The following is a 15,254-nucleotide window of genomic DNA, read 5'->3' as shown; positions in this document are numbered from 1 at the left end:
AAGTTGCTTCGGGTACGGAACTGGTCGATCCCAAATGCGGATCCGCCGATCCTGGATGCTTTTCTCTGTTTGCTCCATCTGCTTGCTAGTCCGATCAGTCTTCACCAAATTGGCTTCAGATGCTTGTTTTCATCCTCAAAACACTCAGTTTCCTTCCAAAGTAGCCTAGAACCTGTACAGACTCACAAAAGACTAAAAGGATTCTAAAAGCACACTTTGACTTAATAAAAGACTCAAAACTAACCTAAAAACTATGGTTAAAATCCTATAAAATACAGACACATCAAAAGGGTATTTAGTTTTCAAATAGAATGGTGAATATCAAATTTCTATTACCCTTGATATATATTTATCTTATTATAAGTTGACAACAAACATTTACACTATTTTTATTTTATGTCAAAAAAAAGAAAAAAAGGTTGACACTATTATAGTTACTCATAACTTTACATTGATCCAAGTAAAATTTTCTATAGTACGTACATGACCTCCTTTTGAACCCACACGATTCCAATTAATTTGTGTATTTTTAGTAGTTAAGAGAAATGGTGTATTTAATTTTTAGTTGTAACTTTATTTTCAAATTTGTAAATGTGTGTGTGTGTTATAGAAATATCTAATTATGGTTGTTGTCATTACAGATCAGTTGGGTCCATGAGTACTACAATAAGTAACCAATTATAGCTTCAAATCATTCACATAGAGTTGCTTCTCTCTTCCTCTCTCATTTTTCTGAAAAGCTTTCAACAAAAGAAAATGGTGGCCGTCTTCTACAAAGACATGTTGAGCTGGTACTTACTCACCCTCAAGATCCGCGAAAAACTCGAAACCCAAAACCAAGAATCCGAACCGATAAATCAAGATCAGTACCTCCCGGGTTTACCCGAAATTATCAAATCCGATCAAGGCCAAAACAATCAAAACCACGAGCAGACTCAATCCGAGACCGGTAAGATCGATGTGATCAAAGAGAGCCCAAAAGATTCACGAGAAGATTGGGTGATCTCGATTACAGACAAGCTCGAACAAGCACACAGAGATGATGACACGACAATATGGGGAAAGCTCTGTATCTACAGAGTTCCATATTACCTTCAAGAAAACGACAACAAATCCTACTTCCCTCAAACCGTCTCGCTTGGTCCGTACCATCACGGTAAGAAACGTCTCCGGTCTATGGACCGTCACAAATGGCGTGCGGTCAACAGAGTCTTGAAACGTACGAACCAAGGTATTAAAATGTATCTCGACGCCATGAGAGAGCTAGAGGAAAAGGCTCGAGCTTGTTACGAAGGTCCCTTAAGTTTGAACAGTAACGAGTTTATCGAAATGCTTGTTCTTGATGGTTGTTTTGTTCTTGAGCTCTTCAGAGGAGCTGTTGAAGGATTCACCGAACTCGGGTAAGCCTCATTTTTCAATCGCTGGTTATTTCCGGTTCTTTCAAATAACTTCTTAACCGCTGATGTTTGTGTAGATATGCACGTAATGATCCAGTTTTTGCGATGAGAGGATCGATGCATTCGATTCAACGTGACATGGTAATGTTAGAAAATCAACTTCCTTTGTTTGTTCTAAACCGGTTATTAGAGTTACAGCTTGGTACACGGAACCAAACCGGTTTAGTGGCACAATTAGCAATTCGGTTCTTTGATCCACTAATGCCAACGGACGAACCGTTGACTAAAACGGACCAGTCAAAACTCGAGAACTCGTTGGCAGGAGATAAAGCCTTTGACCCATTCGCCGACATGGGCGAGTTGCACTGTTTAGATGTTTTCCGTCGCAGTCTGCTTCGGACTAGTCCTAAACCGGAGCCAAGGCTAACAAGAAAGAGATGGTCTCGTGACACTCGCGTGGCGGACAAGCGCCGTCAACAACTGATACATTGTGTGACGGAGCTAAGAGAAGCCGGTATAAAATTCAGGAGAAGAAAAACCGACCGGTTTTGGGATATTCAATTCAAAAACGGTTATCTAGAAATACCGAGGCTACTTATACATGACGGTATGTTCACGTTTTACGCATTTTCTTCTTTTTAATTCCTGCCCCCCATATGCTTTTATACAGTTTTTATTTTCTCATCTGTCACCTTTTTGATTGATCAATCCCACATCAAATTGATACTTTCTCGTTTGTATCGATTGATAAAGAATACATTAGTTAGGGATCATGATGTCATATGCAGCATACAATTACTACCATGTCACGTTCTTTATGTCATATATGCATGCAGATGGATAAAGAATAATTATATACTATTTACGGATCATGATTTGGTATGCAGCATAAAATGTTACTTTTGAATTATGTGATAACTTAAAATTCCAAAATTAGATTTCCTTCTTCTTCTTTTATACTTTCATCTATCAAAATAACAATTTGTGTGTGACATATATAGACTGATTTATTCGACTTTTCTAGCTGGAATGACTTAAGTAAGCAAATGTCATCAGTTATCCCCTACTGACTAATTCAAAATGATCTAAGCAATGGAATAGAGTATCTTCTAACTGGAATGAAATTTATATAGAAACAAATACACTTCAACAAAATTTAGTAATTCCTCCTTCATTGTATATTTTGTAGGCACCAAATCTCTTTTTCTGAATCTTATAGCTTTCGAGCAGTGTCATATCGACTCGACCAATGACATAACATCCTACATAATCTTCATGGACAATCTAATAGATTCTCACGAAGACGTTAGCTACTTACACTACTGCGGTATCATCGAACATTGGCTAGGGAGCGATTCCGAAGTCGCGGATCTCTTCAACCGTCTATGTCAAGAAGTTGTATTCGACACAGGAGATAGCTATCTATCTCGGTTATCGATTGAGGTTAACCGTTATTACGATCATAAGTGGAATGCTTGGAGGGCGACCTTGAAACATAAGTATTTCAATAATCCATGGGCAATTGTTTCTTTCTGTGCTGCAGTTATTCTACTAGTCCTCACTTTGTCTCAAAGCTTTTACGCTGCATATGCTTATTATAAGCCACCTTCTTAACCTTATACATTGTTTTGATAATTTCGAAGGATTTTTTTGTGTTTTGTGTTTTGTGTTTATATGTGGTACATTTTATTCAAGCTTATAAAATGATATTGTAACACTTGGGTTAAGCCATGGTATATTATTTTGTCATGATAGTAATTATTTTTAAAAAAGTTTGTGATTACATATTATTCTGAATAAAGAAAATAATCTCCAGCAAAATCTATTTCGAGCCCATATACGGCCCAGCCCAATAAACGAAGGACAAAAAATTCTGACCGGCAAGAGCGGGGGAGATGATCGTTGATCTCCGCACGTTCATCGGAAACATTCGTACGGTGCTGCTCCTCTGAATCAACCCCCAAAATCTGCTTCCTCCATTGACTCTCTTCTTCGCTACGCAAGAACTCGAATCTAATCTTTCCTGCATTCTCATTCTCCGGTAAACAATCTCGAGTTTTTTTTGTAGTTTCGCCTCTTGATCTGCTTTGATAATTTTGACTCGCTGTTTATGAATTTGAGATCTGTTTCTTCGAATCCGTCATTGATTTGGCTTTGTGAGATGTGTGAAAATTAGATAATCGAATTGTAAAGCAATGTGGCACTAGTACGGTCTTAGGTTCTTCTTCATCCTGTGAAGCAATTTTTTCGTAGTGAGTGCTCTTTCAGATGATTCTAGAAGCGAATTTAGCCAATAGCTTTAGCGAATTCAGACGTGTGTGGTGTAGTGTACACACAAACATGGATAATGTGGTGATTTGGAGTAGTGTTTTGATTTCATGAGAAGCTAAGCGTGAACTTTTCTTTGTTTTTAGGTTGTTTGTTTTGCTCGTCAAGTAGGTTAATCATTGGACTGCTGAAATGGAAACTGATCCTGCTGACTCTTCATCTCAGTCTCCAGCTATAGTATCTGAGAAAGATGTGACCATTCTTGGTAATTCTGCACCTTCTGAAAATGTTATGGGTGTTGAAGAAGGTCCCGTGAGCTCTGTAGGAGAGGCTCCTAAAGATTCTATTAGTACAGAAGCTTCAACTGTAAAGTTTGATACTCAAATGCTTTCTAATGGCTCTGAACCTTCGAGTAAAACTGTGGATATAGTTCCATGCCCGCCAGGTTCCTCCCCACGCGAATCGCCGTAATCTATATTTTCTTCTTCTGGTCTTTCTTCTTGGGCCAAAAGTTTGAAATTCCCGCAGCAAGATCCAAACGCTGCAGATTCTGGGATGTCATCAGCTTTCACGAGATTTACCTCTGAACTTGGTCTGCATTTGCCAACGAAAGGTTCAGATGATGTCAGTGACCCTAGGGCACCAAACACACAAGTTGGTGGTGCTTTTGAGTCGCTCACGAAAGCAGTGGTAGATTCATCTCGTGGTGCTGTAAAAGCAATGCAGGTGAAAGCACGCCACATTGTCTCTCAGAACAAAAGAAGATACCAGGTATAGTAGTTTTGGTCTCCCTTGGTATTGTTAGATTCTTGAAACTGTAGTGACGCACATTATAGTCACAACAGTTTGTTTCAGTAACACTATCCTTTCATAGGGGCTTGCACAAAATGTTTTCCCAAAACTAGTTGTAATCATATTTTTTATTCATGCTTTTCTACTGTAATGTATGACTAGAATCTAGTTTATATGAGTGCCCAGATCAGTATCACTTACATCACTTGTTTACATGGCATTTGCCATCTGGTCCATTCTCCAGGAGGGAGAATTCGATTTGGATATGACATATATAACTGAGAATATAATCGCAATGGGGTTCCCAGCTGGTGACATAAGCTCTGGTCTTTTTGGATTTTTCGAGGTAAAATAGCTTTCTTGTGGTCTGAAATATAAGTTCCCCAGCCAATTCTTTTCTTCTCTCGGACTTGAGTTTCTCATTGACAAATGTCATATCCAGGGACTATATCGTAATCACATGGAAGAGGTGATCAAGTTTTTTGAAACTCATCACAAGGTAACCATTGACACAGACTGGAAGCCTCTTAAACTGTATGAGTTTCTGACGATTCCACCAATTCTTATATGTATCATACCAGTTGGATTTTATTAGGCTGCCTTATAGTGTTACTTGGCTATGTTGGATCATCTCGTTACTGATCTTTAAACCTTGTTTCCAATATGCAGGACAAATATAAGGTCTACAACCTTTGTTCAGAGAGATTGTACGATGCTTCAAGGTTTGAGGGGAAGGTATATATATATATACAAACTCTATGCACTTGATATCTCAGACCAGATATCTTGCAGGCAGTTTCTGTTGTTGTCCTTGTTTTAAAAGCTAGTATTTATAGACCTCTTACATCTTTTGTTTAATCACTTGTTTTCCTTTTCTTCAGGTTGCATCTTTCCCATTTGATGACCATAACTGTCCTCCTATCCAATTGATACCATCATTTTGTCAAAGTGCATACACATGGTTGAAGGAAGATATCCAAAATGTAGTGGTAGTTCATTGTAAAGCTGGAATGGCAAGAACCGGATTAATGATTTGCTGTCTTCTTCTATATCTCAAGGTGAGACTTTAATGTAGCAAAAGTCTTGGCCGATGCACTCGTTCCTTCTCTGTATGTCTTCTGTGACTGATCTGATTGATAACTCCATTGCAGTTCTTTCCTACAGCTGAGGAGGCTATTGATTACTATAACCAAAAGAGATGTCTTGATGGGAAAGCTCTCGTTCTCCCAAGTCAGATTGTAAGTTCTGAGTTCAAACCTCTCTTTTTAATGTGCTTATTCGATTCTCCCTCATCCTATTAAGCGAGCTTTCGTGTTTCCTTCAGCGATATGTCAAGTACTACGAACGTGTTCAAAATCAATTTGACGGGAAAGTTCCACCCGAACAAAGGTAGGCTTCAGACGTATCTCACCAATCAGATAGTTTGATTTGTAGTGGTATTCATATATCCCTAACCAGAGAACAAACATTTATGCAGATGCATGCTCAGAGGGTTTCGCCTAATCAACTGCCCTTACTGGATTAGACCTGCCATTACGATCTCCAACCACACTGGTGAAGACCTAATTTCTTCTCGTCTTTTGTAAATTCGCATACGTCTGAAAATGTTCCATTTTCTTTTATTGTACAGATATACTTTTCTCTACGAAGAAACATCAGAAAACCAAGGATTTGGGGGTAGGCATTGTTCTCCTTGGTTCTTCTCTCTCTCTCTCTCTCTCTCTGTCGTCTGATGTTATTTTTTACATAACCACAACTCGTCTTGACATTTAAACTTGTGTTTTTGGGCTGTGTAGCCTGAAGATTTTTGGATAAAGGCACCCAAAAAAGGAGTTGTTGTCTTTGCAATACCTGGTGAAGCTGGTCTAACAGAATTAGCCGGCGACTTCAAAATCCACTTTCACGATAGTGATGGAGATTTCTACTGGTATACCCTCTCTTCCTTCACAGACATCTTCCAAATCGCAAAAAATCACTAACTTTTACTGTCTCTGAACTCAGTTGGCTAAATACTACACTGACTGATAACAGAACAATGCTGAAAGGTAGTGACTTTGATGGCTTTGAAAAGGTAAACGAGATGCTCATAACCTTGATGATCTAAGATGCAAACCTGGTTGCTTTCCTTTAGACCTGATCCCTTGACGGTTTTTGCAGAGAAAACTGCCTGCACCGGGCTTCCATGTTGAGATCGTAATGATAGAATCCGACAATTCTCAACCAACGAAGCCCAAATCTGACTCATCCCAACAACCATCTCAAAGTAGTTCTGAAGCTGATTCCAGCAAACTCCAGTCTGATCAGAACAAAGACGATGATGTATTCTCCGACAGTGATGGGGACGACAACGGAAACTCGAAACCCATTGAGACTAATTCAACTACCGAGAATACAGCAGGCTCGATGCACACAACTAGTAAACCTCATCAGATCAATGAGCCACCAAAGACAGATGACCCTTCTGCAAACAGAAGTATCACAAGTTCATCATCCTCAGATCTTCATAATCCATTACCGAACCACTCATTAGCAGTTAGTGATATCAAAGCTATTGCTGCAGATGCATCGGTCTTCTCTTTTGGAGATGAGGAAGAAGACTATGAAAGCGACTGAGCCTGAAAACTCAGGTTTTATCACACATTCACACTTATTATCATACACACACAAGTATAACAGATTCTGTATTGATTCCTTCTATATAGCTTCCCATTACAGAAGAAACATTTGTAACAATTTTCACATTGTAAAACAAAATAACAGAAACATTTCATTGGTTCCCAAATGCATTTCTTGTTGGCGATAATCTCATTCCTGCATACGAACTTACAACTTTTATTTAATTTCACTATATCTCTTCTATTTCCTTTATATCATCTTCACAAAGGTTAGTTTTGTTAGCGTTGTAGTATAATACTGTGAGTCTGTGACAATAAATACTAGTTTTGCCATTGATTCTCGAATATCCAAAAAAAAAAAGAGTCGTTGAATTTCAAACAATTATAAATCAAGGTTCAAACCAGCCTAGAAATACTGAATTATAATACTACAATACGAAATAGTTAAGCTAATCGTAGGTTGCATCATTCATCTTTAACCATTTTACGGACATATAAACTAGCTCTTGATCCCGAACTCCGCTTCAAGACGACCAGTTTTTGTGGCAAACCCAATGAATCCTTAAAAAAAATACACCAATGCAAAAACTTATTTCAGCTTTCAATCAGATAGTTTAGGATCTCAAAAGTAGAGATTCTAAAATACCGTCATTTGGATTCCATCAATGTTTTCAAATGCTTGATCTGCTTCTTCTGAATTATCAAAAACAGTAAATGCACAATAGTAACCTCTCTCCGTTTTTGCTGGCTGCCAAACGAGAAATAACAGAGGTCAAAGATAGGTTTTAACGTTATGGATCCGTAGAGAGAAAAAAAGTACATGGTTTTGATTTGTCAACCTTAACATCAAGTGTAAACTTTCCAGAAAGAAGTTGTTCCAGCTCTTCAGATGTCACATTGTGAGGGATTTTATGTAGAAAGAGTTTTGCTTTCTCAACCTCCAGCATCTATGGAAAAAAAAATTGCAGACATTTGTTTTTGTATTTGTAACTAATAAATGATAAAACTATCCATCTTTGCTAACCTCTTTAGATGGTTTGATTGTTGTATCAGCTCTTTTCTCTATAACAGCAAGTGCAAGTTTCATCGCAGCTGTTGCATCATGTACACAATCATGAGGAACGTCAACCTTTCGGACTTCGTAACCCAATATAGACTGAAAAATACAAAAAAAAAAAAAAAGTACTTTAAAAAGTGTTATCCTTTTTTGTGATATTCACCTTTAAGAGTAGAGAAACACATTATAGACTCACTTACCTTGCTAAGGTTGTTAAGTGAAGGTCTTCTGAGCTTTCGTGCATTTGAATACTTGAATACAAGTGCGGTATCAATTACTTTGGGATGATCTATCTTCAACACTGGGATCAAAAATACCCATAAGTTTGTAGCTAAAACCCCAATAAATATAACTCTACTGTGAAGTTTTTCACTTACCTTGCAAATCTCTGTTCAAACTGTGACCTACCAAAATCGTACCCTCAGAAAGAAGAGGCTGCAAAGTTTCCTGCACATTTCACAAACAGTTAACTATACATTATTGCTGGGAAGAAGATAAACCAATACAAGGACTCTACACTGGTACCTGTATATCTGCCACAGAGAGTGTAGCATTTTCGATATCTTCAGCAGTCACACCTGTTATGTGTGCCCTGTAGTCAACAACAGGTTTGTCCGGTTTCACAAATTTGTCAAGAACCACCTAAAGCCATCATGAACATATTTGATCACTCAAGGGTCAAGAAAACAGGTCCATTGCGAAAAAGGCGGTCACTAAAGATTCTCTAAGCTCTATCTATACCTTTAAATCACGGTCTACAGCGCCAACTCTAACTAAACCTTCAGTCCCATCTTCACAAAGAACCATCTCACAATCAAGAGCTACAATTTGAGTTGATTTCATCACCTCTGACATCTTCAATCCAACATCGGATACAAACCAGTCCTGCTTAGCAAATTCAAGAAGTCTTAAAGAACCGCAATAAAACATCAAGATCCCATTTGTTAAGGAGAGAGGGAAACAAACCTCGGAGTATGGCTGGAATAAATAGTCTAGAGGGTAATTCAGATGCTCAAAGGTCAATCTAACTAGCATCTGTACTGCCAAACAACAACATTTTCATTAAAGCTCAAACAGACACAACATATCCAAACAAAAATCATTCCCCAACCTGCTCAGGAGTGTCTTTATCTTCGGATTCCTGCTTCATATTTTCAATGAGAAGATGATTGGCGTGAAATTTCAGAACCTTACCAGCAAACAAACAAAAAAAAAAGAAAAACCAAAACTTCATTAGTAACAGTAAGCATTTGGTGGCCAAAAATTAAAATCACAATTGTGTATTTCTCTTGGGGTTGACACACTTACTTGCAAATCTTGTTTCTTCTTAAAAGTAGACAGAAACTGGACCAAATCGTCACGGGAACGCCTCGAAGGGTCAATAGGTGACTGGAGATTCTTGTCGTAAACATTCAAAAACTCCTTCCAGTTCCCTTTTTCTCCTCGCAAATCTCGACTCTGCAGTAACTTCACCAACTCCTCAAGCACCTAAATCGGAAAAAACAAAAATTTTAAACGGAATTTTAAGAGATACAGAGTAAGGTTATATTCAAGGCTTCAAGCTAAGGTAAAAACAAAAGACACCAACTTCTTTCTCAGCGGTGGCTAGTTGAAGCTCCATAGTAGTACGAGAAACAATGCCGAGGCGGCTCAAACCAACACTGTTTGTGGAAGAAGAAACAGAGAGAGTTTAGGGTTTCTGTTTTTTGATTTTGTTGTTTCTTCTTGTATATCCCCTTGAATTAATTGGTCAAGTCTCAAGTGGGTCTGACCGTCTGAGACCAAACTGGTTAAAACTCGAGGGGGACAGTACTTAATCATGGAGAAGTCACAAAAGTCAAAATTTTCAAGTATGCGTCCTCTGTGACATCTTTGACTTCCCATATAGTGACATTTTTTTGACATTATTATATTAAAATCCATCTTATGTTTTTATGATTTTTATCGTTTTTTTTTAGCTTCTTCCGTTTTTTTACCAAAACCTTTTTTTTCTTTTGGTCCAAAAAAAAAAAAAAAAAAAACTTTTTCTAGAAAAACACATTTAATTTTCGTTACTATATGAACACAATAAATCTCACGTAGATGAGTTTAACTGAAGTATGAGGACACCACTACGATGGAGGGTCCATAGCATACGGAGTTGTGGACAAGGGGAGAAGATATAGAGAGGACCATTTTCATCACTTTACATCGATTCTTGTTTTATGATTTTTGTTTTATGAAAGTTCATATAGTATCTATATACCAAATCCTAGGTTACATCATTCCTCTTAATCCATTTTACGAACAAATAAACTACCTCCTGGACAACAACTCAGCCTGAAGACAATGCGTTTCTGTGGCAGCCCCGACGAATCCTGATAAGCAATATATGTAACATGTAACAACGCATATAAACTTATTTCATCACTCTAGCTCCATCACAAAGTTTTCAGATTCTTTAACAAATAAAAAACAAAGATTCTAATAAAAAAAATACCTCAAGTTTGTTTCCAGCAACGTTTTCAAATGCTTTATTCGCTTTTCTTGAGCTATCAAAATTAACAACCGCACAATAGTAACCTCCCGGTGTTTTTGCTTGCTGCCAATAGAAAAAAAAAAAAAAAAAAATCCGAGGTCAAAGAAAAGTTCGATGTTAAGACAAAAGTACATAGTTTTGATCGCTCGGTACCTTAACATCGATTGTAAACTCTTTAGAAGAAAACTCTACAGAAAGAACTCGTTCCAGCAGTTCAGATGGCACATTGTGAGGGATTTTATGCACAAAGAGTCTTGATTTCTTAGCCTCCAAATCCTATAGTTAATTTTTTCAGACATTTGTTAATTTTAGTTAATGATATTAAAACCTATAAGTTTGGTAAGAATCTTTTTATAACCTCTTTAGATTGGGAGATTGTTGTGCCAATTCTTTTCTCTATAAGAGCAAGTACAAGTTTCATTGTAGCTGCTGCGTCGTGTACGCAATCATGAGAAACGCCAGCCTTTTGGACTTCGTAACCCAACATAGACTAGTTTAAACAAAATAGAAAAAAAAAAGTATCAAAGATGTTATATACTCCCTCAAGAATAGTAGAGAAACCCCATTATAAGATTTACCTTGCAAAGGTCATTAAGTGAAGGTCTTCTAAACTTTCGTGCATTCGGATACTTAAAAACAAGTGAAGTATCAATTACTTTTGGATGATCTATCTTCAATACTGAAATCAAAACACTCGTGATTAGCTTAGCCAAAAATAACTTAACATGGACTCAACTAGAGATTTTTAACTTTTTGCTTACCTTTCAAATCATGGTCCAAACTGTGACCTACCAAAATTGTACCCGTAGAAAGAAAGGGCCTCAATATTTCCTGCAAAGTTCACACAATTAACATAACTTGTATATGTGTTTTCTTAAAGGACAAAAAAAAACTACATGGTTTATATATTACCTGTATATCAACCACAGAGAGAGTAGCTTTTTTAATATCTTCAGCAGTAACTCCTGAAATACTTGTCATATAGTCAAGAACAGGCTTGTCCGGTTTCACAAATTCGTCAAAAATCACCTAAAGCCATAAACATTTGATCACCCGTTAAAAGACGCTCACTAAGAAATACAAATCACCAACTCTAATAATATTAATTACTTTTAAATTTTGGTCTACAGCACCAACTCTTTCTTCTTAAAAGTTGCTAGAAAAGTGACTAAATCATCATCATAGGAATGTCTTGAAGGGTCACTCATGCTTGATCCATACTTTTTGTCGTAAATGTCTGAAAACTCCTTCCATACTCCGTTTTCTCTTCGCAGACCTAGACTTTGCACTTCCTTCACCAACTCTTCCAACACCTAAAATTGGATAAATTTGACGGTTTTAGATACAGAAAAACTCAACCTTAAATGCTAAGAACGATTTTATTCACACAAGAAATATAGCTACTCGGCCTGAGAAGTTAGAGAAACAGATTAAAAAAAAAAAGAAAGAGAGACGAACTTCCTACTTTAGGCTCCATGATACTAATAAGCAGTGCCGTTGAAACTGCAAAAAAAAAATTCAAAGCCAGGTGAAAGCTTGAGGAAGAAGGAACAGAGTTAGGGTTATAATTTCTTCGCCTTTTGATATGAGAGATTTTTTTTATGTTTTTCAATATAACTTTTTAAAAAATATAGAAAACTTATTTAGGAAACTTTCCTGAATGCTTTTTGACATAACTTTCCTAAAATTCGTAGTTAGCAGATGAGGAAGAAGACTATGAAAGCCAGTGTGCTGTATTGACTCTGTTACTTCTATAGATTCCAAAAAAAAAGTGATTTATTAAGCTAAAGAAATATCAAATATGGGACACTTTTTATTATTTCCCAAATGTATTTTGTGGTTGGAGAAAATCTTATACTTGCATCTGAACTTGAAGTTTACTCTCTTTAGTTTCTGCTTCAACTCATCGAATTCATTTAGATGACTTTCACAATTGTATATTATTTATTACAGTTCTGTTTTGATATTGTGACAGTTTATTAATTTTGCCACAGATAAACTCGAAAATCTGAAAAAAAAAGATTACTAAAACTTGGAATTTTATTATTATTAAGCAGTGTTAAAACTGCTTCAAAAGTCAAAACATAGAAAATAAGAAAGCATAATTTATAAGAACATTATAAGCTTCAACCGATCGAATCCTAGGTTGCATGATTGCATTATTAATCTCGAGTCATTTTACGGACATAAAAGCTAGCTGCTGGACCAGAAATGAGCTTCTGTGGCAACCCCAACGAATCCTGATAAGCGAAACATAACGTCGTAACTTACTTTATAATCACTCTTGAACAATGAGTTTAGGATCCTTTCAAACAAAAAAAAACAACAGAAATTTTAACATACCCTCTCTTGGCTTCCACTAATGTTTTCAAATGCTCGAATTGCTTCTTTTGAGCTACGGAAAATAACAATTGCACAGTAGTAACCTCCTTGTGTTTTTGCTGGCTGACGAAAAGGAAAAAAAAAACAAGGTTAAAATAGAGTTCCGTGTTATATATTTATGTAAATTATACTATGGTTTTGAAAATCCCAACCTTAACATCAATCTGAAACTCTCTGGAATGAAACTCTCGAGCAAGAACTTGTTCCAGCTCTTTACTTGGCAAATAGTGAGGGATTCTATGTAGAAAGAATCTTGATTTCTCATCCTCCAGCATCTATGAAAAAAAAAATGAATAGAATTAAATTGTAATTTAAGGTAAACAACAAATGTGGTAAATCAGACTTTTTCTAACCTCTTTAGTTAGTCTGATTGTTGTGTCAACTCTATTCTCGATAAGAGCAAGTACAAGTTTCATTGCAGCTGCTGCATCATGTACGCAATGATGAGAAACACCAGTCTTTTGGACTTCATACCCCAACATAGCCTGAAATGTTTTTTTTTTTAAATAGAAAGTATTAAGAATGTTATTTAATATTCGTATGTGAAGACATAAAGGCTAACCATGCAAAGGGTATTAAGTGAAGGTCTTCTGAACTTTCCAGCATTGGGAAACTTGAATACAAGTGAAGTATCAATTACTATGGGATGGTCTATCTTCATCACTGGAATAAAAATAAAAAAATAAAAAAAAAACTCAAGATTTTAGCAAATATCCAATAGAAATAAACAAGGATATCAGTACTAGGAAATTATTTACTTACCTTCCAAGTCATGGTTCAAACTGTGACCTACCAAAATTGTACCCATAGAAAGATACGGCCTCAATTTTGCCTGCACAAACATGCAGGTAAATATGTGGTCTCTAAGAAAAATAAATAAATAGAAAGACATCTTCAGCAGTATATCAACCAGAGAGAGAGTAGCATTTTTGACATCTTCAGCAGTAACTCCAGTAATAGTTGTCCTATAGTCAACAATAGCCTTATCCGGTTTCACAAATTCGTTGAGAATCACCTAAAGCCATCATGAACATTAAATCACCCGAGTTAAGGTTACATTATTGCAAAAGACATCAATACAACATAAAGATTCTAAAAAAAAACTCAAAAGGTATACCTTTAAATTGCGGTCAACAGCACCAACTCTAACCACACCCTCCCTCCCATCTTCACAAAGAACCATCTCACAATCAACAGCTACCATTTGATTTGAAATCATCGCATTCGACATTTTCATTCCCACATCGGATACAAACCAGCCCTGCTTAGCAATTTAAGTAAGTATTAAAGAACCCCATAAAATACACAAATAACTTGGATTTATTAAACAGCAAAAGACAAACCTGGGAGTATGAAGAAAATGAATAGCCTTGTCGGTATTGCGGATGCTCAACGGTCAGTCGAATTAGCTTCTGTACAACCAATAATATTTCAAAGATATTACTATCAAACTAGTATAGACATACTATCAAACTTATATATACAGACATGTTTATTGATTTATTTCCAACACACCTGCTCAGGAGTATCATTAACTGGAGATTCCCGCTTGAACTTTTCAATCATAAGACGATTCGCCTGACGATGAGCCTTAGAGAACAAGAAAAAAAAAGAAAAGCAGCGATTAGAAAACTAAAACTCATTAAATTATCAATCACATTGCGTTATCTTGACTTACATCTTTGTTCTCCATATGGTACCAGTCGATTTTTCTAGAGCCGGGGGCTGTTCCATAAAAATTAAACAGAGTTAAGTTGAGACAATAGTATTTGTTTTACAACACATTTTTTAACAGATCCTCATAATATAATTGCAGGATATGAAGATCAAAGAAATATAAATTGTTACAATTACAAAAACAAAAAAAAATGTTTGAAGATGCAATTACGTACATACCTATAAGTGAGTTTGCTCGCTCTTGAGTAAGTGTATCAAATTGCTTGTGTAGTTTCTAGTTTATGCAGGAACTTCAAGTGACGATGTTGGTATTTATAGCTAGCGTTAGTGCATGGTTTCGAAACTATTTAATGGTTCCGAAACTAAATTGTTCATTTGTTGACTTCGCTGATGGGGTGTATGTAAATTAATTATGAGTGTAAATGTGTTTGATTATCAGTGAAAATTTGAAAACAGCACGCCCGCACCCCTTTGACGGGGAAAAGAATCATTAGGGAAAATAATCATTATTAATGTCAAGAGATAAATATAGATAATATCATAATAAT

The 15,254-nt window shown here is 36.4% G+C and overlaps 5 protein-coding genes across 6 annotated transcripts; 2 read left to right on the top strand and 3 right to left on the bottom strand.

Annotated features, from left to right (window-relative positions):
* Positions 1-641: 641 nt before the first annotated feature.
* Positions 642-3,054, top strand: LOC104711547 (UPF0481 protein At3g47200). Its single transcript, XM_010428252.2, has 3 exons — positions 642-1,400; positions 1,475-2,004; positions 2,587-3,054. The coding sequence occupies exons 1-3, from the start codon at positions 757-759 to the stop codon at positions 3,009-3,011; spliced, it is 1,599 nt and encodes a 532-aa protein (XP_010426554.1). The 5' UTR covers positions 642-756; the 3' UTR covers positions 3,012-3,054.
* Positions 3,055-3,302: 248 nt separating this feature from the next.
* On the top strand, positions 3,303-7,239 carry LOC104715496 (phosphatidylinositol 3,4,5-trisphosphate 3-phosphatase and protein-tyrosine-phosphatase PTEN2B). The gene is given in 13 exon segments (XM_087464101.1): positions 3,303-3,438; positions 3,812-4,436; positions 4,702-4,803; positions 4,900-4,956; positions 5,127-5,192; positions 5,339-5,515; positions 5,609-5,695; positions 5,782-5,846; positions 5,935-6,030; positions 6,032-6,134; positions 6,254-6,384; positions 6,459-6,528; positions 6,615-7,239. Coding segments are annotated over 12 exon segments (1,989 nt in total). The 5' UTR covers positions 3,303-3,438; positions 3,812-3,857; the 3' UTR covers positions 7,071-7,239.
* Positions 7,240-7,381: 142 nt separating this feature from the next.
* On the bottom strand, positions 7,382-10,032 carry LOC104711546 (small RNA degrading nuclease 1-like). 2 transcript variants are annotated; one of them, XM_010428251.3, is made up of 12 exons: positions 9,718-10,032; positions 9,438-9,617; positions 9,241-9,318; positions 9,096-9,164; positions 8,871-9,014; positions 8,655-8,771; positions 8,507-8,576; positions 8,330-8,430; positions 8,097-8,228; positions 7,912-8,019; positions 7,719-7,820; positions 7,382-7,633 (listed from the first exon to the last, which is right to left on the bottom strand). In XM_010428251.3, the coding sequence occupies exons 1-12, from the start codon at positions 9,748-9,750 to the stop codon at positions 7,538-7,540; spliced, it is 1,230 nt and encodes a 409-aa protein (XP_010426553.1). In that variant the 5' UTR covers positions 9,751-10,032; the 3' UTR covers positions 7,382-7,537. The 2 variants fall into 2 exon arrangements, with proteins under 2 accessions (XP_010426553.1, XP_019085699.1); XM_019230154.2 differs by lacking the exons at positions 9,438-9,617; positions 9,718-10,032 and having other exon boundaries at positions 9,096-9,169.
* A 367-nt stretch (positions 10,033-10,399) lies between these two features.
* Positions 10,400-11,855, bottom strand: LOC104715495 (small RNA degrading nuclease 1-like). Its single transcript, XM_019230008.1, has 9 exons — positions 11,852-11,855; positions 11,758-11,792; positions 11,560-11,676; positions 11,409-11,478; positions 11,226-11,326; positions 11,006-11,137; positions 10,801-10,923; positions 10,609-10,710; positions 10,400-10,486 (listed from the first exon to the last, which is right to left on the bottom strand). Exons 1-9 carry the CDS (start codon positions 11,853-11,855, stop codon positions 10,400-10,402), a joined length of 771 nt encoding a protein of 256 aa, XP_019085553.1.
* An 814-nt stretch (positions 11,856-12,669) lies between these two features.
* On the bottom strand, positions 12,670-14,991 carry LOC104715494 (putative small RNA degrading nuclease 4). Its single transcript, XM_087467459.1, has 12 exons — positions 14,926-14,991; positions 14,708-14,754; positions 14,545-14,619; positions 14,373-14,441; positions 14,147-14,290; positions 13,940-14,044; positions 13,792-13,861; positions 13,592-13,692; positions 13,383-13,514; positions 13,182-13,304; positions 12,991-13,092; positions 12,670-12,887 (listed from the first exon to the last, which is right to left on the bottom strand). Exons 2-12 carry the CDS (start codon positions 14,720-14,722, stop codon positions 12,810-12,812), a joined length of 1,014 nt encoding a protein of 337 aa, XP_087323585.1. The 5' UTR covers positions 14,723-14,754; positions 14,926-14,991; the 3' UTR covers positions 12,670-12,809.
* Positions 14,992-15,254: the final 263 nt, after the last annotated feature.

The sequence above is a fragment of the Camelina sativa genome, chromosome 9, assembly GCF_030686135.1.
Source record: "Camelina sativa cultivar CO46 ecotype springtype chromosome 9, ASM3068613v1".
NCBI lineage: Eukaryota > Viridiplantae > Streptophyta > Magnoliopsida > Brassicales > Brassicaceae > Camelina > Camelina sativa.
This window is presented reverse-complemented; position numbering and strand designations above follow the sequence as displayed.